Consider the following 22,890-nt stretch of genomic DNA (forward strand, 5'->3'; position numbering starts at 1 on the left):
TGTCCATAACGTGCAGGCTTGTTGGGTGGGGTATTTGTATGTTGGGGTGCGTGTGTGTTGGTCTGTGGGTCTGTGGAGGGGGATCATGAAGGGAGTGACTTGGGGGCCTCTCATGAGTGGCTCCTTCAGGAGTGATGTTGGTTTTGGGACCTGGGTAGGTGCCACTGGAAGAGGGGGACTGCGTGCCTTGATTCAAGGCTCCCTGTGGACTTTAGGGTGGTGGTCGTGCGGGTATAGCTGGGATGCACCAGATCTCCCATCTTGCATCTCTCTTCCAGGAGAATCCCAGCTACAAGGGCGATGCTTCTGATCCCAAGGCAGCAGGAGCGGTGAGGACCAAGGCTGGTCCCTAGGGCCTAGGGAAGAGGGACCAAGCATTGCTCTGGGGAGGGGGGCTGGGCAGGAACTCCTAGGAAGTGGGATGGAGGGAGAAGACCTCTCAGGAGGGCTTTCGGGTGGTCTCAGGAGGCCTGAGTGGAGGAACTGGGGTGTTCACCCCAGGGTGCCCAGGGCCGCACGTGTCGCCGGAATGCTGGGGAGAAGATCAAGTACCGCTTGGTGGCTGTTCCCCACGGCAATGACATCGCCTCCCTCTTTGAGCTGGACCCCACCACGTTGCAGAAAACCGACTCCTTTGTGCCCCGGTGGGTGTGGGTCACGTGTCTGGGCTGACCGGGTGTGTCCAGCCTGGGTCATTCTGTCCCTGGACGCCCTGTGGCCCCACTCCTCTGCCCTCCCAAAGTCCTGGGTCTCAGAACCTGCAGACCCACCCCTTTGGAGACCCTGCTCTGAAGCTGCTGACCCCTGGGGCATTTGCTGTGCACCTGGCTGGGTCTGGCATCTGGGTGCTCTGTGCCACTTGTCAGTGTCCTTCATCAGCTGTCTGCCCCCTCCGGGCAGGCATAGGGCAGTTTGTCCAAGATGCACTGGGTTGGGGGTGCCCCTGGACCCTCAGACTGTAGGACATAACCTCCAGAAACCCTCAGTCACTTTGCCCCGATTTCCCTAAGTCTTTGGGAGAATTAGCAGAGTCGCTACAAGCACACGATCCCTTACCTGAAATTCTTGGGGCTGGATGCGTGTTAGATTGACTGGTTTTCGTTTCAGAAAGTTAATTATATTTCCAATCAAAGACGCAAGTACTTCTGCTGTGAAATGCAGGCTTCCCGACACTAAATGGGATAAATGGTCTAAATAGCCTCATTTGTCCAAATGAATTTTGGTCCCAAGTTTACCAACAAGCCTTGGCTTAGGAGTGCTTGGGGTTTGAGGAGTGTGGTGAGGCAGGTGGGCCTGTACCAGTGCTGGCTAGCACAGGGCCGGGCTCCTCACCTGGAGGGAACCGGCGTCTCCGCCCCCCCCCCCCCCCCTGCCTGGTGTGGAGTGAGGCAGAGCTGAGGTGCCCTTGGGGGTGGAGTGGCTGGACGACGGGACACTCTCACTCTGGCGCCCCGCCCGCCCGCGCCCTGCCTGCAGGAACTCGTATGTGCGACTTCGCCACCTCTGCACCAACACGTGGATCCAGAGCACCAACGTGCCCATCGACGTGGACGAGGAGCGGCCCATCCGCCTCATGGTGCGCGCGGCCCCAGGGCTGGGGGTTGGGGTGGGGTCCCGAGCTCGACCCCAGGCGGGTGCCCTGCTGACCTCTGTCCCTGTAGCTGGGCACCTGCCCCACCAAGGAGGACAAGGAGGCCTTTGCCATTGTGTCTGTGCCTGTGTCCGAGATCCGAGACCTGGACTTCGCCAATGACGCCAGCTCCATGCTGGCCAGCGCCGTGGAGAAGCTCAATGAGGGCTTCATCAGCCAGAACGACCGCAGGTGGGCAAGGTGGTGGTCTCGTGGGGTCTCCCGAGAGGCTGTGCCCTCCTGGGAAGCAGCTGCAAGGCAGAAACCAGGCAGGCTGGACTGGGCGGGTGGTCAGAGTGGGGACTGTCCCAGAGAGTGAAGACGCTTGTCCAGGGGACACAGCAGTCAGGACAGCATGCAGATTCCTTCACACCGAACACCCTGCATTCTGCGGATTGGAATGTCCTGAGCTGGGGACACCTCGGAACTCAGGGTGGCAGGGTGAGGGGTGCATGTTGAGAGTAGTTGGGGTGAAGGGGGGATTGGCTTTGCACTTTGGCAGCGCACCTGAATTCTGCATGTTTGGGAAGGGCTGCGTGTCCCACTGGGGGCTCGTGGGGGGTTGCCCGGTGTCAGTGACTCACGTGTGTCATCCCTGGCGTCCCGTCTGGAAGGTTTGTCATCCAGCTGCTGGAGGACCTGGTGTTCTTCGTGAGTGACGTTCCCAACAACGGGCAGAACGTGCTGGACATCATGGTCACCAAGCCCAACCGGGAGCGGCAGAAGCTGATGAGGGAGCAGAACATCCTCAAGCAGGTGCCTGTGCTGGGGTGGGCGGGGCCGCAGTGAGGGCGGCGGGGCGGGGCCTGGGCCAGGAGCAGCGGCCTTTAGTGTGAGTTGTCCTGTCCTGTCTCCAGTCCCCTTGCCGTGTTTCTGATCACTTCTTTGAAAAAAATCAGTACGAAACCCATCTGGTGCCAGGCTTTGCCCTAAGTGCCCCTTGTGTATTAGCTCATTTGAGTCTCACGGCATGGGGGGCTGCTGCTGTTATCTTCATTTTGGGGAAACTGAGGCATGCAGCAGATGGAGTGATGACACAATACACACAGCCAGGAAGCATCGACATGGAGCATTTGAACTCAGGATGTTGGATCTAGAACTTGTGCTTTAAAAATATTTTTTGGCCCTCCCTGGTGGCACAATGGGTAAGGACACAACACTGCAAGCTAACCCAGCCGCTTCAGTGCGAGCTCGACCCCCAGTCCCGGAGCTGAGCCACACGGCGCAGGGCAGACCTCTCCCGACCCGCCTGCTGCTCCCCTCAGCACTGTCCCTCGTCGATCTGCCTGTTCTGCTCCCCACTCTGTCTCTGGTGAATCCTCTCACCCCCACACCTCTAGCCTGTACCCCAGTTCTGTATGCATACATAAATAAATCTTAAAAAATTTCCCCAAGCTCTTATGAAAAATTTCAAATATTGAGAAAGTGTTGAAAGAGGAGTACAGGGGTCAGTGCTGCCCGCTTCTCCTGCTGCTGTTTCGCAGTCGGCTTCGCGTGCCTCTGAGTCTAAACATCCTCCTGCACGTGCATTCCAGAAGGTGCCCTCACCCCCGAGCTGGCGGCTGCACCTCCAGGACGCGGGCGTCGTCCTGAGTAGGCACAGCGCCCTAATCCTACCCACGCAGATCAGCACCGCTACCCGGTACCGGCCTCCCCCTCCTTCCCCAAAACGTCTCTATAAAGCTTGTTTTCTTTTGGAACAAAAGCCCTACAAAGGCTGTCTCATTCCGTTCACTTCTGTCCCTTTAGTTCTAGAACATGTTTTTCCAGCAAATACAATTTTTGTAATTACATTGACTATGAGGCAGGCCTGTTTCTTGTCTCTTGAGCTCTGACCGACACCCCCCTGACCTGCCTTCTGTCTTAGCCCCTGAGCCCGGCACGGTGACCTGCACACCCCCAGATAGCGAGCTAGGCCCAGGATCCGAGTTGGGTTAGAATTCACGAGGGAAGGGGCGGGTTGACACCAGCAACTCGTTCCGGGCAGCAGTGGGGTTTAGGGCTGGAGCTGGGGCCACTGCTGGGCCGGCTGGGGGTTAGATTCCAATCAGCCCGGGGTGGCTCCGGGGCTTAGGGTTCCCGGGATAATGAGGGGTGTCACAAGTGTGCCCAGCCCTCCTTACTCCCCCTGCGCCCCCAGATCTTTGGCATTCTGAAGGCCCCGTTCCGGGACAAGGGGGGAGAGGGGCCCCTGGTGCGGCTGGAGGAGCTCTCGGACCAGAAGAACGCCCCCTACCAGCACATGTTCCGCCTGTGCTATCGTGTGCTGCGCCACTCTCAGGAGGACTACCGCAAGAACCAGGTGGGCTCCCCTCCGCGCCGGCGCCCGCCCGCCCTCTCCCCGCTGCCTGGCTCGCTCACGTCCTCGCTCACGTCCTCGCTCACGTCCTCGCTCACGTCCTCGCTCACGTCCTCGCTCGTGCGGTCACGCATTTGGCACCGCTCTCTGAGGCACGCGCTGCGTGCTGGGCAGTGCTCTGGGCCCTGGGGATACGGAGGGGAGCAGGGAGGGCCAGCTTCCTGGGCGTGCAGCGGGTCTGTGCTCAGGAGGGCCTCGTGCTGTTGGGGCGAATGCTCGGCTGTCGCTGTATTGGAACTTGTTCTTCCGGAACAAGGGTCCTGCTCTTGCATTTTGCAATGGGCCCCGTAAGTCATGTGGCTGGTCCTGCCGGACACACAGGGTCCCTTCCTCGTGGAGGTTTCACTCTGGCAGGGAGGTAGACCATGAGCTAAATAACTATGCGATGTGTCCTCTTGTCTTCTCTCTCCTTTGGGGTGCTGGTTCCCCCTCCCGGACACCCACCTTTCTAGGCTCGGCCTCCCCCCCACCCCGCTGATATCAAGCCTTGGGGCTGGGGGGCAGTGTTCCGGAGCCGCCCTGGGCTCCCTGTTGACCCCGGCTTGTCTGCCCCCAGGAGCACATCGCCAAGCAGTTCGGGATGATGCAGTCCCAGATCGGCTATGACATTCTGGCCGAAGACACCATCACGGCCCTGCTGCACAACAACCGCAAGCTCCTGGAGAAGCACATCACCAAGACCGAGGTGGAGACCTTTGTGAGCCTGGTGCGGAAGAATCGGGAGCCCAGGTGGGCCTGCCTGCCCGCCCCCACCCCTGCCCAGGGTAGAAAGTTAGCCGGTGCTGATGGTTAAAACCGTGAGATTCTTCTGCCCCTGTGAATAGGTTGCCACCTCTTTGAGGCTCCCATCTCACCGGCTCTTCCCTGGGACACCTCCCAAATTGGGCCCAGTCTAGCAAGAGGGTTGAGATGTCTGATATAGCAGGAGGTGCTAAGACCCTTCCCCAGTGACAAAGCCCAAGCCTGTGTTCCACCCGTTAAATAGTTTGAGTATCATTCCTGTCCCTGTGTGTCCTTTACCCTGACCCTGGAGTCCCTTCTGGTCCCCAGGGTGGTGTCTGTGGGCTGTCCCTCCTTGGGTTGCTGGGAACACATCCCACCAATCTCTAGGCTTGGGGATTGTGGGGGGGGGCCCCCCAGGCCCCAAGACCAGGACCTGATATCAGCAGGGGGCCCCCGAGCCTAGAAAGGTGGATGTCTGGGAGGGGAAGCCAGCACCCCAAAGAAGAGAGAAGAGAGGGCACATCGCATAGCTATTTGGCTCAGTGGGAACCGTGCTCCAGGTCAGTGTGGAGCACCAGACTGATCCAGGGGCCCAGCGTTGCCAGCTGGGGAAGGAGGATGTGGGCTTGGCCCCATCTGGGGTGAGTGCCTGAGCCCCCTGCCCCGCGGCTGTGACCACTGCAGGTTCCTGGACTACCTCTCTGACCTGTGCGTGTCCAACCACATTGCTATCCCCGTCACCCAGGAGCTCATCTGCAAGTGTGTGCTGGACCCCAAGAACAGTGACATTCTCATTCAGACTGAGTAAGCCTCGGCAGTCTCCCCCACTGTCCCACAAGCCCCTCGCTGCCACCAGAGCTCCACCCTGCCTGTCTCCCGTAGTGCTTAAGGCTGACCACCTTACAGCCTGAGCCGCGTCTACGTTCAGGCTAGAACCGGCACCCGTGTGCGCTGCAGACACGTGCCCGGTGTCTGCTGTGTGCCCAGCTCCGGGCCAGCACTGGCTGTGGGAGGAGAGAGGGCGTAGCGGAGACCGAGCCCCGGCGTCAGCCCTGGAGAAGCTCACGCCTTCAGGGTCTCCCAGCTGGAGGCGGGTTCCACCTGCGAAGGCACATGGGCGTCTGGGCGGCCCGCCCGCGCGCGCTCCCGGTGACGCGCGCTCCCGTGTGGCCTCCTGCCCGCGCGCTCCCCGTGACGGTGTGGCGTTGCGCTGCAGGCTTCGGCCCGTGAAGGAGATGGCCCAGTCCCACGAGTACCTGAGCATCGAGTACTCAGAGGAGGAGGTGTGGCTCACGTGGACCGACAAGAACAACGAGCACCATGAGAAGAGCGTGCGGCAGCTGGCCCAGGAGGCAAGGGCTGGCAATGCTCACGACGAGAACGTGCTCAGCTACTACAGGTGACCCCCGACCCCGCTTTGCCCCTCCCTCGGAGCGTCCTGTGCCCTTTGGCCTCTTGCAGCTTTGGCCAGCCCCTGCTGAGAGAGGAGGTCTCATGGCTCGGGGTGCCCTGAGGCCAGCTCCACACAGTGACAGGCCTGAAGGAAACCCAGGCGGTCTCTGAACACACTTTCTTTTTTTAAAGATTTTTTAATTTATGCATACAGAACTGGGGTGCAGGTCAGAGGTGGGGGTGATGGTGAGAGGATTCACCAGAGACAGAGTGGGGAGCAGGACGGCAGACTGACGAAGTACACTGCTGAGGGGAGCAGCGGGCAGGAGAGGTCTGCTGCGCCATGTGGGTCAGCTCCCTGGCTGGGGATCGAACTCATGCTGAAGCGGCTACAGCTAGCTTTGCAGTGCTAGCTGTACTACATTCAACCCATTGCACCACCAGCGAGGGCCCTGGACACGCACATTTCAAAAGATGCTCACTATACACCGGGCACGGTGGGAAGCGTTGACCCGATGACTCTTAAACCTCACAGCCCTGGGAGGGAGGCGCTGTCTTACCCTCAGCTTAAAGCTGGGAGACAGACAGAGGGGTACAGGAACCTGCCCCAGGCTACACAGCTGCAGGTGTCGGCACGGTTCCGGCCAGGCTGTCTGGCTCTGGAGCCCACAGTGGGCCAGGCAGGGCTGCCAGGAGGAAGCAGAGGAGAGGGCGTGGTGTCACCCAGGACAGAACAGAGCTTCCTCAGTCCTCATTTCTATAGCGCTGGCGCCTCCCACCTCCTGCTTGCCCTCCCCTTCTCTCTCCCAGCCTTGCCCACCCCCCCCAAACCCCCCAAAGGCCCCAGGCCCGTTCCTCTCCCAAAGCTTCCGCCTTTCCTTTCCCCATGATGAGCTGTCCTGGCTGAGCCAGAGAGCATTTAACAAGGAGGGGAGATTTGCAAATACTCCTCGCCCCAGACTCTTTTCCCCGTCACCTCTCCAGCTCAGCAGTGGGGCCCGTTATAGCAGCCGGTGCCTGTTTAACCTGCCCAGACCCCAGTGCTAGCAGCTCCTGCTGGTGCCCCTGCCACGTTCTCACCGTCTTCCTGCCCCTCAGGTACCAGCTGAAGCTCTTTGCCCGCATGTGTCTGGACCGGCAGTACCTGGCCATCCACGAGATCTCCCAGCAGCTGGGCATTGACCTCATCTTCCTGTGCATGGCGGACGAGATGCTGCCCTTTGACCTGCGCGCCTCCTTCTGCCATTTGATGCTGCACGTACACGTGGACCGAGACCCCCAGGAGCTGGTCACGCCTGTCAAGTTTGCCCGTCTCTGGACTGAGATCCCCACAGCCATCACCATCAAGGAGTGAGAAGGCGGGGGAATGTGGGCCTGGCAAGCCTGGGTGGGGGGAATCTCAGGGACCCTGACACCTCACGGCCTCTCCCCCAGCTATGATTCTAACCTCAACGCCTCCCGGGATGACAAGAAGAACAAGTTTGCCAGCACCATGGAGTTCGTGGAGGACTACCTCAACAACGTGGTCAGCGAGGCCGTGCCCTTTGCTAACGAGGAGAAGAACAAGCTCACTTTCGAGGTTGGCTGGGTTTCTCAGGGTTCGGTGTACCCCCCAACTGGGCCTCGGTTAACTCCCAGGGTGGGTTGTGAGACCCATGATCTCACTTTCTGCAGTGCCTGAAGCCCTGCAGGGGGCCATGTGGGCCCCCAGAACCCCCCAAAGGGGAGGCTTCTTTCCTGAAGCTGGGGTTGTCCCACCAGCCCAGGGCCCCATCACAGAGTTCTGGCAGGATCCTCCTTTCTGTCCCCCTCCTGCATTTCTGTCCTGTGTCCCCCATAGAGGGCAATAGCCTCCCTTGCAGGTCTTTCTTCCCCAGCAACCCATTAGGATGGGGCTGCCCTTGTCTGGGACCCCCAGGCCCACTTTCACCCAGCTTTCGGCTTCTCCAGAAGAACCTCACCTTCAAAGGCACTAAGTAGCTCTGCTTCCAGGCCTGGCCCCGCCCCACCCCCTGGCCCCGCCCACACTCAGCTGGGCCCCGCCCTCTCTCCGCAGGTGGTCAGCCTGGCACACAATCTCATCTACTTTGGCTTCTACAGCTTCAGCGAGCTGCTGCGGCTCACCCGCACGCTGCTGGGCATCATCGACTGCGTCCAGGCCCCTCCTGCCATAATGCAGGTCTTCGATGACTCGGGCGGTGAGGCTTCTGCCTGTCCTGGCCGTACACAGCCCTGGGGTTCCTGTCTCCTCCCAGCCTGGGAGTTCTCTCTGCCAGCCCCATGAGCAGCCTGCCTCCTGGCCTCTGCTGGACAGAGTGCCCTCAGGTCCCACAGCTGCTGTAGAGACCCTTGGGTCAGGGCACATTGCCTTCCTTCCAACACTGTTTGGTCCTGATAGGACATAATGAGCAAGGAGGGGAGACACAGGTCCCCCCGCCAGATGGGGGTCACAGTCCTGCCTTCCTGGATCCACTCTCTGAGGGGAGACAGGGGGTACAGAGGGAACTGTGGGGAGGAAGGGGATGAGCTCTCTTTAGGATACCCTCGGGCACCCTAAACTTATTGAAACAAAAAATACATAGAGATCAACTCTGGTATTTGGTGCTTTGCACACAGTGTCCCCTCTGTGTCGCACCCCCCACCCCCCATTCTGCAGTACCCCTTCGGATTTTTTTGCATGAAAATTTGCACTGACCTCCCTTCACCTTTCTGTGACTTGCCCATTTTTTCCAGATTTACCTTAAAACTTACCTCCTCCAGGAAGCCTCCCTGGGGTAGACACCCCCTTTCTTACTGCGGCTTTCGCCAGCTGCTGCTGGAGAGAGTTGAGCCGGGGGTCTCTGTGTGCCCTCCCGTGACCACGTCGGCTCTGCGTCCCGCAGGCAAGAATGTGCGGCGGTCCATCCAGGGCGTGGGGCACATGATGTCCACCATGGTGCTGAGCCGCAAGCAGTCCGTCTTTGGCACCCCCAGCCTGCCCGCCGGCACCAGTGCCGCCGAGCCCCTGGACAGAAGCAAGTTCGAGGACAACGAAGACATTGTGGTGATGGAGACCAAGCTGAAGATACTGGAAATCCTGCAGGTGGCTGGACCAGAGTGGGAGAGTTGGGAATGGGGCAGGACATTGGGGGCAGGCTGGGCAAGCGCCCTCAGGCCGCGGTACCTGGTGCCTGGGGGTGATCAGCTCTGTAGCCCAGGGTTCTCAGCATCTTGTCTTCAACCAGCAGCCTCCACGTCACCAGGCCTTAGACATGCACATACTCGGGCCCCACCCAGATCTAGGGGTCAGAAGCAATGGAGGCTGTGGGCGGTGACCCTCTCCCTCCATGACTCTGGTGTGCACCAAAGTCTGGTTTTGTGTGTCATGTTCAGAAGGGACTAAGGGACGGACTTTCACATGGTCGCACAGAGCTTTTGAAGCTCTTTTCTGGTCACCCCAGTCCTGCCTGGGTCTCACGCGAGACTCTCCAGCGATACCTGGGGAGGGGATCGTAGGGTCTTCTGATTCATTCCAGGGGCGAGGGGGCATCCGCATCTGAGTCCTGCGTGTGGCCAGAGGCCAGAGGCCAGCCATGTGTTCTCATCTCTCAGTCCATGGCGCGCCCTCCTCCCTCGCAGGGCCCTGGTTGTCCCCCTTCCCCACCCACTGGGGAGCCCCTAGGGCCTGCTTGGCAGAGCAGGACAAGTTGACAGGGGTCGGCCTTTGGACTCATGAGATGAGCTTGTTCCCTTTCCCTTCCCCCACCGCCTCGGAATGAGGAGCTGAGCAGGGAGGCTCTGTGGCTCATCCTGAGTGGAGCCGGTACCCCTGTATGGGGCAGCTGGGGCCCCCTCACTGCTCCAGAGCAGGGCTGGCCTCCTGGTCTCAGACCCCATCCTGTCCCCTCTCCAGTTCATCCTCAACGTCCGCCTGGATTACCGCATCTCCTACCTGCTGTCCGTCTTCAAGAAAGAGTTTGTGGAGGTGTTTCCCATGCAGGACAGCGGGGCAGACGGCACGGCCCCTGCCTTCGACTCCACCAGTGAGCCCCCAACCCACCTTCACCCGGCCCTTCGGTGGTTTTCGGACTGACCCAGGGACGCACAGTCGTGGGTGGAGCCTGGGGGGACACCAGCTGCCCCGCCCTGCCTGTTTCTCAATTCGCAAAGGCCTTTTCCCCCCTGCTTTATCTCATTTATTTGTCATTGTGAGGAGGAGGAGTGGGGATGATTCTAAGTGGGGAAACTGAGTCCCCAGAGGGACAGGGACTGGCCCAAGGTCATAGCCAACTGGAGACTGGGCCAGTCCAGGGCCCAGGGTCTCCTGACCCCTCTGGGACGGGCAGAGGGGCTGCCACCCAGCCAGTGTGGGGAAGGGTTGGTTTGGTTGTCTCCCCGTACCCTCACCCTTCTGCTCCCCATTTCCCCTGTGCGCAAACCTGCCGCTCACCTGCCTCTGCCCCCTCTTGTTCCCTACAGCTGCCAACATGAACCTGGATCGAATTGGGGAGCAGGCGGAAGCCATGTTTGGAGTGGGGTGAGGCCAGGCTTGAGGCTGGGAGCTCGTGTGTGGAGTTGTGTGGTTGTTGCTGGGCCTCCCCGATGGTTGATGGAGTGTTGGGGGTGTTCCCCAGATAGGGGCTGACCCCTCCCTCGGTCATCCCCTCAAGGCCCTTACCGGACTCTGGGGCAGGGGTGTTCCAGTTTGTGCTTTGGCCCTTCCTTGCCTGCCAGGGCCAGTGGTACAGGGGCCTCTGGACCACAGTGCCATGTGGTCACCCCCTGCCTCAGTTTGGGCACTGGAGCCTCTGTGTGAATCAGGATTTGGGCCAGTTAGCTGGGAGGACCTCTCCTGGCAGGGAGGAGGGGCAGCCGTTGCTGCAGAAACCTGGAAAGGGTCGGGGGGCGGCAAGGGGGGTTGGGGGTCAATCTGTTTCTTTTTTTTAGAAATATTTATTTATGCATACAAGAACTGGGGTACAGGCCAGAAGTGCAGGGGGGTGAGAGGATTCACCAGAGAGGGGAGCAGCGGGGAGACAGGAGAGGTCTGCTGTGCCATGTGGGTCAGCTCCCTGGCCGGGGATCAAACTCACGCTGCGGATAGCTTCAAAGTGCTGCGCTTTAACCCCGGGTGCCACCAGGGAGGCCCGCTCGTCCATGTCTGTGCTATGCCTGTGGCATCCACTGAATGCTTTGGAGCCTTCTCAGAATGTTTGCTTTTTAAATTCATAAAATGAAGTATGTACAATCACAAAGGAAACCGGCGGCACCGAGATCCAGTTATCAAAATATTGAAGAAAACAAGTTTGACGTGACAGTTGTATGTGTGCCTCCTTACTCACAGCCTGCTTCGGCAGGGGTAATTAGTACCATTAGTTTGCGGTAGTGATGCTAAATGCTATTTTGCGATTTCTGTAACAACTCTGAGGCGATACCAAAACATCTGTGACTTTTATGGGTGACAAAGTCACACTTGCCTCTAACATTTTTTTCCATTGAGGGAGCTTTTGGTTAGAGGTTGGCGAAATAAATGTGATTTCCCCACCTCTGCTCGCGGCCCCAGCCTGTATCCATGAGTCCCCCTGCGGGCACGGGGACCATAGGAAGCCCCCCAGGGGAAGCCCCCGCCGCTTCGTCAGGCAGAGCCCCAGTGACGCTGGACTCTCGGGGCACCCGGGCGCCGCTTGGGGAGCTCAGGCAGTGGCTGACTTTAGCAGCCGGGTGGTGACTTTAGCAGCGTGACAGCGGGCGGCAGCGGCTGAGCGGGTGGCAGGGGCGCCCCGCGGCCCGGGACAGCGGGTGACGTGGGTGACGTGGCCGCCGCCGCCCGCTGCAGGAAGACGAGCAGCATGCTGGAGGTGGACGACGAGGGCGGCCGTATGTTCCTGCGCGTGCTCATCCACCTCACCATGCACGACTACGCACCGCTGGTCTCGGGCGCCCTGCAGCTGCTCTTCAAGCACTTCAGCCAGCGCCAGGAGGCCATGCACACCTTCAAGCAGGTGCTCCTCACCCCGGCCCCGCCCTGAGCGCCCTGTGGCCAAGCAGGTGCTCCCCACCCCGGCCCCGCCCTGAGCGCCCCGTGGTCAAGCAGGTGCTCCCCACCCCAGGCCCCGCTATGAGCACCCCGTGATCAAGCAGGTGCTCCCCACCCCGGGCCCCACCCTGAGCACCCTGTTGTCAAGCAGGTGCTCCCCACCCCGGCCCCGCCCTGAGCACCCCGTTGTCAAGCAGGTGCTCCCCACCCCGGCCCCGCTCTGAGCACCCCGTGGCCAAGCAGGTGCTCCCTACCCCAGGCCCCGCCCTGAGGACCCCATGATCAAGCAGGTGCTCCCCACCCTAGGCCCTGCCCTGAGCACCCCGTGGTCAAGCAGGTGCTCCCCACCCCGGCCCCGCCCTGAGCACCCCATGATCAAGCAGGTGCTCCCCACCCCAGGCCCTGCCCTGGCACCCCGTGGTCAAGCAGGTGCTCCCCACCCCGACCCCTCCCTGAGCACCCCGTGGTGAGGCAGGTTGTGGGGGTAGGGGAGGAAGGACTGAGGGGCTTCCCGAGGGCCAGAGGACCTCCTGGCCCTGGACCGAGCAGACAGGCCGCATCTTTGGCCTGTGCTGGGCACTGGGGGGGGGGGGGTCAACCGAGGCAGGGACTTGCGGCTCAATCTTGATGCACATTTGCGGTTTCTGGCCTTGCCGAGCTCCTTGAAGGGGAGGCCAGGTCTTGGCCACCTGGAGCGCTTCTCAGCCTGGCTCCTGGCCTGTCTTTTCTGGGGGTACGGGCAGCACTTTACAGTTTGCAAACTATATCACACGTACCCTTGCGAAGTGCTGCACGTCACACCTGGCACACAGTGGGCCCTCGGTCAGGTTTGGGCGAGTAGTCGTGGGGTCTCACAGCTCCCTGGCGCTCTCCGCCACTCGGTCTCTACAAACGGGCATCTGGGAGGGGCACGCCGGGTGCCGGGTCCTGAGCGTTGGGCTGGTGTCACTGGGGCCCTCGCAGCAGCTGCAGTGACGGCAGCTTACCACGCTCATTCCCGTCTTACTGAATGGGGAAACTGACCTGCAGGGAGCTTTCCTCCCTCACCCACTGACCCAGAGCAAGTAAGATGGGAGTGGGGGATCAGGTGTCTCAGCCAGCATCCAGGCACCCCAGCGTGCTTTGCCTTGGACCTGTTCAGTGTCCAGTGAACAAGTCACATGCGACAGACAGAAGTTGGTGAACAGCTGAAGCCAGGTGATGAGGCAACGCAAGGCAGGGAGTGCAGGGAGCTCTGTGGCCATCAGGGAAGGCTTCCTGGAGGTGGTGGAGTTACGCAGGGCCGCGGGCACTGAGCAGGAGTAGGCTAGGTGGAGCGCAACAGTGGTGGAGCCCCGTGTCAGAAGTAGAGGCCTGGAGCAGGGCAGGCCCTGGGGGGCTCCGAGGAGTGGGCCTGGGGGTGTCCCTCTCACCAGCCGCCCCCACGCTCGGCCCTCAGGTGCAGCTGCTCATCTCAGCCCAGGATGTGGAGAACTACAAGGTGATCAAGTCGGAGCTGGACCGGTTGCGGACCATGGTTGAGAAGTCCGAGCTGTGGGTGGACAAGAAGGGCAGTGGCAAGGGCGAGGAGGCGGAGGCAGGCACTGCCAAGGACAAGAAGGAGGTGAGCAGGGCTGCGGGAGCTGGCCCCTGAGGGCCGGGCCCGGCTGACCCCGACCTCCGCCCCCGCAGCCCGCGGATGAGGAAGGCTTTCTGCACACGCCGGGGGAGAAGAGCAGTGAGAACTACCAGATCGTCAAGGGCGTGAGTGGCCGGGGCCCCGGGGAGGGACCTGCCCGCCCCTGGCCGCTACTGCTCCCCGCTCTGCCGGCCTCCAGCCTGCAAAATAGACATCTCCCAGCTTTTCCTTCACGTTCAGAACAGCCTTGCCAAGGAGCAGATGGAATTATTTTAAAGCCGAGGGAATTTAATGAAATTCCATTTCACAGTCATATCTTTGTATTTACTTTTATGGGTGGAATTGCGTCTTTAGTGCTTCCCTGCCTTGTCAGAGTGCTCTGATTGATCGGCGCGGCCTCTATCCTTCCTCCTCTGCTGTGAGCGGGAACGCCGTGGAGATTGGCCGGGACTGGGGCCTGCCTGAAAGGTGCGCTGGACAGACGGGAAGCTGGAGGAGAGCAGACGCTCCGGTCTCACCTCTGTGCCCCCCCCAGATCCTGGAGCGATTGAACAAGATGTGCGGCGTTGGGGAGCAGATGAGGAAGAAACAGCAACGGCTGCTCAAGAACATGGACGCCCACAAGGTCATGCTGGACCTGCTGCAGATTCCCTATGACAAGGTGACCCCTGGCTTCTGAACTCCCCAGGGCAGCTTCAGCCTGCACCCTGACCCAGCAGGGACCCAGCTGCACCCTTATGTTCGACTCTGGCTTGGCCCCACTTTGACCCCTGAATTCAGTCTTAGTATCATCTCACCCCTCATCCTAGCCGCATCCTGATTCTTGACCTTCACCCCAGCCTGTCTCCTGCTCCAGCCTACTCCTGATAATCTCGGCTTCATTTTAACCTTTGACCCTCAGCCTCCTTACCTTGGTCCATGGTGACCCTAACCTGACCCCTGGCCCCATCTTGGCCCCTGGTCTGATTCCTCACCCTGGCCTCATCCCGACTTACCCAGAGCCCCCAGGCCCACCATGGCTCCTGACTCCAAATGCATCCTCCTCTCCACCCTTGCGCTCTGCGCCCTCCCCTTGATCTTCACTCCCCCTGACTCTTGACCCTGTCCCCTAACCCTGACCCTTGCTCCCTCCAGCTTCACCCCAATCTCTGGCCCTCACCCCCTCACACTTTCCCACTTCCTGACCTGGAGGCCCAGCTTCCACCATGAGCCTGCCCTCTGTGGTCCCCAGTCAGGCCACAGCCTGACCACCCCCCACCCCACACCTGTCGGGGTGCAGACCCACATTCCCCTCTCTGTGGGCCCAGCTCCTTCTCCCCTATCTGTGCAGGGCGATGCCAAGATGCAGGAGATCCTGCGCTACACACACCAGTTCCTGCAGAAGTTCTGCGCGGGGAACCCCGGCAACCAGGCCCTGCTGCACAAGCACCTGCATCTCTTCCTCACGCCGGGGGTGAGGGCGCTGGGCATGGGGCGCCTGGGCGGGGCGGGGCCCGGGCCCCCTCCCTAACGGCCACGGCGCCCACCGCAGCTCCTGGAGGCCGAGACCATGCAGCACATCTTCCTGAACAACTACCAGCTGTGCTCCGAGATCAGCGAGCCGGTGCTGCAGCACTTCGTGCACCTGCTGGCCACCCACGGGCGCCACGTGCAGTACCTGGACTTCCTGCACACCGTCATCAAGGCCGAGGGCAAGTACGTCAAGAAGTGCCAAGACATGATCATGACTGAGGTGAGCGCAGGGCCGCGGGGGCGCGCGCGCGGGGACCCGGGTGGCGGGGCGGAGTTGGAGAAGCCGGGAGGCAGTGGCGGGAGGAATGCCCGGGTGCTGCGCCATGGAGGGGGCACAGGGGGAGCCGCCGTCACAGAGGCAAGTCTAGCAGAACTCGGTCACGGCCTGACAGCACTCAGGCTGGTGCTGTAGACCCTGGGTACCTGGGTACCTGGTAGAATTCGGATAGCAGGTCTGGGAGCACTCAAGCGCCCATTCATTTATTACCATTTATTTAAGAATCACGCCGCCGAGTGCCAAGGACCACGCGTACCTGGGGGCGTCAGTCCCATGTCAGCTGTGGGTCAGGGCGGGGGGCAGAGTCAGGAGCCAGGCTCTGTGTGCTCGTTGCCAGGGCCCCAGCCTGGCGCGTAGCAGGTGCTTGGCAGATACTGGGAACTGAGGGCAGGGAGGACAAAGAGCTGAGCCTGAATCTGGGACAGATGTGGCCTCTTCTCTGGAGCAGCTCACCTTGTGGGGGCCGGGGAGAAGGCGCAGACACTCCAGGGAGACGAGAGACTCTGGGTACCGGAGCTGCCGAAAGATGCCAGTTGCTCTTGTGTTATTCATGTGATAACATAATTGCTGACACCAGAGGGATGCGGCGTGCGCTCCCTGAGGGTTTAAATGAACAAGCTGTGGGAGCACAGGGGAGGAGGGGTGAGGGGATGAGAAAGGGCTTTCTGGAGGAGCCGCCTGGGAGATAAGCCCACGTGGGACGTCTTTTCCTGGGGGGACTTTCCGACTCCAGGGTTCGGTGTTTGTGACGCAGCGGGCCTGAGACGTCAGCCTAAGACCCCAAGGGCCAGGACGCTCCAAAAACTCAGGCAGAGGAGGGTTTTTTCTCGAGTGTCCTCCACAGTCAGTGTCATTCTCCCTGAAAAGCACAGGAGGAAGGGGGCCAGGCCGCTGGACTGAGACCCCTGACGCCTGCCCCCTCGCCCGCAGCTGACCAATGCAGGTGACGACGTGGTCGTGTTCTACAATGACAAGGCCTCGCTGGCCCACCTGCTGGACATGATGAAGGCCGCCCGGGACGGCGTGGAGGACCACAGCCCCCTCATGTACCACATCTCCCTGGTGGACCTGTTGGCTGCCTGTGCCGAGGGCAAGAACGTCTATACGGAGATCAAGTGCACCTCCCTGCTGCCCCTGGAGGACGTGGTGTCTGTGGTTACGCACGAGGACTGCATCACAGAGGTGGGCCTGGCGTCCGTGCAGGGGCGCTGGGACTGGGAAGGTGGCGGGGCGGGGCGGGGCGGGGGGCTGGGGAGGAGAAGGGCAGGTGGAGCCAGGCCGAGACAGCCTTTCAGCCTGCATGGCGGACAGGAAGAGGGAGGGAAAGGGACATGGGGAGGTAGACGGGACCGGGAGGCGCAGGGCAGGGAGTGGGCAGGGGTGCAGCGGGGAGGTCAGGGAGCAGTTGGTGAAATGGGGCGAGGGCACACGGGGCGCGTGGCCCTGCTCATGCCCCGCCCTCCCACCGGCTGCCCAGGTGAAGATGGCCTATGTGAACTTCGTGAACCACTGCTACGTGGACACGGAGGTGGAGATGAAGGAGATCTACACCAGCAACCACATCTGGACACTCTTTGAGAACTTCACCCTGGACATGGCTCGGGTTTGTCCCTGTGGGGGTGTGGGCCTGCAGGTGGGCTGTGGGGGCCGCCAGTGGCCGGGGGCCCCGGGGTCCTTCTAGGGGTGGGCCCTGGGTACTGGACCCCCAGCACCCCTCTCTCCTACCCCAGGTCTGCAGTAAGCGGGAGAAGCGTGTGGCGGACCCCACCCTGGAGAAGTACGTGCTGACTGTCGTGCTGGACACCATCAACGCCTTCTTTAGCTCCCCTTTCTCTGAGAACAGCACCTCCCTGCAGGTGAGCTTCTCCTGCCCTCCCTTCTCCTGCAGCTTTTGGGCAGGGCAGAGGGAAAATCAGAATCTAGATTCCCTGTAGTACATCAAGTATAGGAGAAGGATACACAAGTATATTTGTTATTCCTGCCGTGGAGAAAATGACCCAGGCAGTTTAAAACAGCAAACATTTATTATCTGACAGTTTGTGGTCAGGAATTGCAGTGGGGACTGTACCATACAGAAGAGCAATCCCCAAATTCACTTGGCCTGGCGGTTCGGGGTGGTAGGTGGTGCCACGCTGGCTCACCAGTGACAGGGTAGGTGGGCACACTCACTGCGGTGGGCTGTGGAGCCAGAGCTCTCAGTGTGGGTCTCGGTGCCCCTGGAGCTGAACTAGATATCAGCCTGCGAGAGCCTTTCTCATCTATCTGAGCAGAAGAGCCCCAGGCTGGTGAACTGAAGTTTGACTTGACTGTCGGGAAGTGTCACGGCCCCTCTGTCAGTTCCCAGATTCTCAGACTTGAGCCAGCTTTCAGCCTTGAGCCTCTTGAATGAAAGGGAGCAGGTTCCCCCCAGGAGGGAGCCTTTTCACCTAATTAATCATAAGGAAACCCTGGGAGGACACCCGGAAACTGATAATCGGGGCCACTTATAGGTAGAGAAATGGGGAGTGGCACAGGGGTGGTGCTTCTGGGAGCATTAGAAGAGAGCTGGGTGCACGCGTCCAGAAGGGTGGGTTTATTTTGACCTGTGTGCTTGGCCCTGGGAGGCCTTGGGACTCTGGGACTCAGGGAATCTGTATCCGCTTTCCCTTCCTGTCATCAGCCCCAGAGCAGAGTGTGAGAGAACGCAGGGAGGGCATGGGGTCAAGGTGGGGAAGATGTCTCCAAGTGTGCCCTGTTATAGCCTCTGCATTTGAATCATGGAAATATATCCTCCCAACATTAAATTCTCAAAGAAGTTTCTCAAGGGAGAAAAAGGTCAGCAAGCAGGCTGCTTACCTTAGGCAAGCAACCTAGGGGTTTCCCACGGGGCTGCCCTGTACAGTTAGGCAGGTTGTGCACTGCTAAAAGAGGAGCACTTTCCCCAGCCTGGCACACGAGCACTTGGGCGCTGTTGGAGGGCCTGGCCCTTCACTCGGGCGCAGCCCCGTGGGCCCTGGCTGCTGGGCAGGGGCCGTGCAGGTGCGGGGGCCCTGGCTGCAGCGAGCGTGCTACCTCTTGCAGACGCACCAGACGATCGTGGTGCAGCTGCTGCAGTCCACCACACGGCTGCTCGAGTGTCCGTGGCTGCAGCAGCAGCACAGGGGCTCTGTGGAGGCCTGTATCCGGACCCTCGCCATGGTGGGTGAGTGTGCCGGGGGCGCTGGCCAGCTCCCACCACCCCGCCCGCCTCCGCCCCGCGCAAACGCGTTAGCCCCAAGCTGGTCCATCACCTGCCAGCTGGGTCCCCAGGTGGGTCTCAGTAAGTCCTGGGCGTCAAACTGACATCGTGAAAAACTGACATCGTGGCGACGACTGAGAGAAGCTCTTTTCTCTGAGTCAGCTCCGGGAGGAGGGTGCTGGGTGACATTCCCCGATCAGTCTCTTGTGTTTTCCAGTGGTCTTTGGCATGCAGGTGGGAGCCCCGTAGGTTGTTAGGGAGGCGTGGGGAGGGAGAAAAAAGGTGGGGGAGAGGTGAGGAGACAGGGTAGAATCAAAGAAGCGGAAACTCCCTTGTCTTACCCCAAAAAAGGGGACAGGGAGCCTGAGCCTAAGGCTGGCGGAGACCCGCTCTCTCCTGCACCTTGTTTGAGGGCCGCAGCCCCGAGCCTGCCCCTGGCTCGCTGAGCCCCCTCCCCTCCCCCACAGCCAAGGGCCGGGCCATCTCGCTGCCCATGGACCTGGACGCCCACATCAGCTTGCTGCTCAGCAGCGGAATCAGCTGTGTGGCCGCGGCCCAGAGGAATGCGGCCAACTACAAGGCCTCCACGCGGGCCTTCCCCCGCGTCGCGCCCACGGCCAACCAGTGGGACTACAAGAACATCATCGAGAAGCTGCAGGTGGGCGCGGGCCGTGGGCGCTGCTTCGTGGAACACGTTCCTGGGAACTGCCCCTTCCTGTGCCGCCCCCACTCCCCGGGGGCTGAGGCGGGCCGGCCGGGCGGGGCCGGGGAACATCCTCCCAGGGTCTGCCAGCGGGGCTGGCGCTCGTGAAGGGGGTCCGGCCCTCCAGGCCGGACAGCACTTCCACTCTGCACGGCGCTCCTTTGTCCACTCTTGGGCCTGCAGAAGGGGCGCAGTGGGTTATGAGCGTCACGTGGCAGAAGACTGAGGCCCAGAGAGGGCAGGGGGTTTGCCCGAGGTCACACAGAGCTAGAAGAAGGGCTGGCAGAGGTGCCAGAGAAGCCAGAGCGCTGGGCTCCCGGCCAGGAGCTCGGTGCAGACAGGCGTCCCGCCTGGGCCAGGACTGCTAGCACTCTGGTCCACGGCTCCGAGGGTCCAGTACATGCAGGCACCGGGTAGCCACTGCACAGTGGTTTGGTGTTTGGGTGCGGGGGACACGGTCAAACCCCAGTCATCTCTTGGGCCTGGGTGGCCTGCGTCTCGCCTGGCGGTGACTGCCCTGTCCACCCCAGGACATCATCACGGCCCTGGAGGAGCGGCTGAAGCCCCTGGTGCAGGCCGAGCTGTCTGTGCTCGTGGACGTCCTGCACTGGCCCGAGCTGCTCTTCTTGGAGGGCAGTGAGGCCCACCAGCGCTGTGAGAGTGGGGGCTTCCTGTCCAAGTGAGTGGTTGCAGAGCTGGGGTGCAGGGAAAGCAGGGGCAGGGCGGGGAGGGGTTAGGAGGAGGCCGTGCAGCTGCCCTGAGCCTGCCTCCCTCCCACCCCCAGGCTGATCCAGCATACCAAGGACCTCATGGAGTCGGAAGAGAAGCTGTGTGTCAAGGTGCTGCGGACCCTGCAGCAAATGCTGCTCAAGAAGAACAAGTACGGGGACCGGGTGAGTGCCCAGGCCAGGTGGCCTGGCCACAGGGTCCAGGACCGTCGGGCTGGTCCTTACATGGTGGAGTGTGTCACTGTGGGTTTCATTCCCCCCACCCCCCAGGGCAACCAGCTGCGCAAGATGCTGCTACAAAACTACCTCCAGAACCGGAAGTCCAGCTCTAGGGGGGACCTGCCTGACCCCATGGGCACTGGTCAGTGTTGCCTTCCCCTTGCTTGCCTCCAGGTGTCCCCTTTGTCCCAGGCCTTGGGCCCTCTCTTCTGCTCTCCCAGCCCCACTAGCTCCCCCTCAAGTGAGTTTCCCCCACAACAGGCCTGGACCAAGACTGGTCTGCAATCGCAGCCACCCAGTGCCGCCTGGACAAGGAGGGCGCCACCAAGCTAGTGTGCGACCTCATCACCAGCACCAAGAATGAGAAGATCTTCCAGGAGAGCATCGGCCTGGCCATCCGCCTGCTGGATGGAGGCAACACCGAGATCCAGGTGAGGAGGCGCCTGGGGGCCAGGTGCTCACCTCCTTCAGGCGGGTGCTTCGTACTCGGAGCGGGGCACGGTGTGCCAAGACCTCAGGACGTGGGATCTGGCCCCAGGCCTGGGTGCTGGTCACCCCCTCTTCTCCAGCCAGGTCTGAGCCTGTCTCCCCGCTGTCCTGCCCCCCAGTATGAGGTCCACGGTTCGTGTCCTCAGTGTCTGCTCAGGCTCCTTGCTCTTCCACCTCCACCTCAGCCTTTAGGGCCAACCGAAGACCTGCTTTTCCTAGAAAGCCCTGTCTGAGTACTTGGTTTTCATTCACGCGCTCGTTCACAGCCTCTCAGTAAGCACACATGGTGCTTTCTGTGTGCCCGGCAGTGTTCTAGGCACTAAGGACTCAGCAGTGAGTTAGAGGGGCAAAACCCTGTTCTCTGGGTACTTCTGTCCCGCGGAGACAACAGCCCGTAAATGTAACTGCTGTGTGTTATGCAGAGCATGTAGGACGGTGACAACTCGGGCAAGGGGCTTAGGGAGCACTGGGCAGGGAGATCTCAGGGAGCACTGGGCAGGGAGATCTCAGAGATCAGGAGCACTTGGATGAGGTCCGGGAGCTGAACAGCGGGCCAGGGGCCGGTCACACCGGCAGAGCGGGCAGCCGGTGCAGGGGCCGCGGGGGGTGGGGGCGGGGCACGGCTGGAGTGGCTGGAGGGTGAGCAGTGGACCTGGGTTCAGAGGGGCGGCAGCTCGGGCACCGGGCAGTGTAGCTTTTCCTCTGGGGAGCAGGAGCCACTGCTGGGTGTCCAGCAGACGGACAGCCTCAGGCTTCAGAGGGATCCCTCTGGCTGCTGAGGGCCAAGGCAGACTCAGAAGAGGTGGTACAGGACTCAGACCTCAGTGACAGCAGTTACGGGCCCTTCAAGTGCCCCCCCCCACCTCGGCACTCATCACGGCACAGGGGTGTCACCTCCCCCAGCCTCAGTCCAGACTTGGGGGTCCCTGGGGCCCTCTGGGATCTCACCAAGAGGTGCTTAGAGCTGTACCCAGTGCTGAGGCTGCCCCATCTCACCGTCCGCCCCCAGAAATCCTTCTACAACCTGATGACGAGCGACAAGAAGTCAGAACGATTCTTCAAGGTGCTGCATGACCGCATGAAGCGGGCCCAGCAGGAGACCAAGTCCACGGTGGCCGTCAACATGAGCGACCTGGGCAGCCAGCCACATGAGGACCGGGAGCCGGCAGACCCCGCCGCCAAAGGTCAGGGAGGAGAGGGCTGCAGGGGCCCGGGGGTCGGGGGGCAGGCCGGAGGGTGCAGGCTGAGGGGGCTAAGGGCACAGGCAAGGGGCGCAGGCGGGGGCTCATGCTGGGGACCCAGGGTGAGCTAGCGCTAAGCCCTGGCTGCCCGCCGCAGCCTCAGCCTGACAGGCCCCGCCCCCCAGGCCGCGTGGCCTCCTTCTCCATGCCTGGCTCCTCGTCCCGCTATTCACTGAGCCCCAGCCTGCGCCGGGGGCACGAGGAGGGCGAGCGCGGGCAGAGCAACGAGATGGGCATGGCCGTGCTCATCATGCAGCCCATCCTGCGCTTCCTGCAGCTGCTGTGCGAGAACCACAACCGGGACCTGCAGGTGAGCTCCTCGCCGCTCCTGCCCCGCCCCGCTGCCAGCCAGCTAGTTGCCCCACCGCTGCTTCGGGCTTGCACAGATGCCCTCTGCCCATCACCTGGCCTGGGCACCACTGTTGTGGGTGGACAGCCCCTTTGCCCCACAGCATGCAGCAGCTGCGCCCAGTGGGCTTGCACTTCCCACTTGCCCTGTGTCCTCACCATGCCCGCCCCCTGTGCCCCGCCGTGCCCGCCCTCTGAGCCCCGCCGTGCCCGCCCCTCTGTGCCCCACAGTGCCCGCCCCTCTGAGCCCCGCCGTGCCCGCTCTCTGTGCCCTGCTGTGCCCGCCCCTCTGTGCCCCACAGTGCCCACCCCTCTGAGCCCCGCCGTGCCCACCTTCTGAGCCCTGCCGTGCCCGCCCTCTGTGCCCCACAGTGCCCGCCCTTCTGAGCCCCGCCGTGCCCACTCCTCTGAGCCCCGC

General features: G+C 61.6%; 1 protein-coding gene across 1 annotated transcript in view; it reads left to right on the forward strand.

Moving 5' to 3' along the window:
* ITPR3 (inositol 1,4,5-trisphosphate receptor, type 3) overlaps positions 1-22,890 on the forward strand; it is a 66,471-nt gene that overhangs the window by 33,460 nt on the left and 10,121 nt on the right. The window contains exons 9-40 of the mRNA XM_004673977.2: positions 247-329; positions 502-644; positions 1,477-1,576; positions 1,662-1,822; positions 2,245-2,386; positions 3,771-3,932; positions 4,546-4,718; positions 5,397-5,516; positions 5,929-6,111; positions 7,203-7,454; positions 7,539-7,683; positions 8,161-8,302; positions 8,987-9,186; positions 9,997-10,126; positions 10,563-10,620; positions 11,920-12,085; positions 13,559-13,723; positions 13,792-13,863; positions 14,274-14,399; positions 15,069-15,191; positions 15,270-15,470; positions 16,458-16,709; positions 17,005-17,130; positions 17,258-17,383; positions 18,588-18,708; positions 19,212-19,402; positions 19,978-20,126; positions 20,232-20,340; positions 20,446-20,536; positions 20,656-20,825; positions 21,893-22,067; positions 22,250-22,434. Of these exons, the coding sequence (XP_004674034.1) occupies positions 247-329; positions 502-644; positions 1,477-1,576; positions 1,662-1,822; positions 2,245-2,386; positions 3,771-3,932; positions 4,546-4,718; positions 5,397-5,516; positions 5,929-6,111; positions 7,203-7,454; positions 7,539-7,683; positions 8,161-8,302; positions 8,987-9,186; positions 9,997-10,126; positions 10,563-10,620; positions 11,920-12,085; positions 13,559-13,723; positions 13,792-13,863; positions 14,274-14,399; positions 15,069-15,191; positions 15,270-15,470; positions 16,458-16,709; positions 17,005-17,130; positions 17,258-17,383; positions 18,588-18,708; positions 19,212-19,402; positions 19,978-20,126; positions 20,232-20,340; positions 20,446-20,536; positions 20,656-20,825; positions 21,893-22,067; positions 22,250-22,434 (4,742 nt within the window). The remainder of the gene's footprint in view (positions 1-246; positions 330-501; positions 645-1,476; positions 1,577-1,661; positions 1,823-2,244; positions 2,387-3,770; positions 3,933-4,545; positions 4,719-5,396; positions 5,517-5,928; positions 6,112-7,202; positions 7,455-7,538; positions 7,684-8,160; positions 8,303-8,986; positions 9,187-9,996; positions 10,127-10,562; positions 10,621-11,919; positions 12,086-13,558; positions 13,724-13,791; positions 13,864-14,273; positions 14,400-15,068; positions 15,192-15,269; positions 15,471-16,457; positions 16,710-17,004; positions 17,131-17,257; positions 17,384-18,587; positions 18,709-19,211; positions 19,403-19,977; positions 20,127-20,231; positions 20,341-20,445; positions 20,537-20,655; positions 20,826-21,892; positions 22,068-22,249; positions 22,435-22,890) is intronic.

This window comes from Condylura cristata, unplaced genomic scaffold, assembly GCF_000260355.1.
Source record: "Condylura cristata isolate star-nosed mole 26May11 unplaced genomic scaffold, ConCri1.0 scaffold00001, whole genome shotgun sequence".
Lineage (NCBI taxonomy): Eukaryota > Metazoa > Chordata > Mammalia > Eulipotyphla > Talpidae > Condylura > Condylura cristata.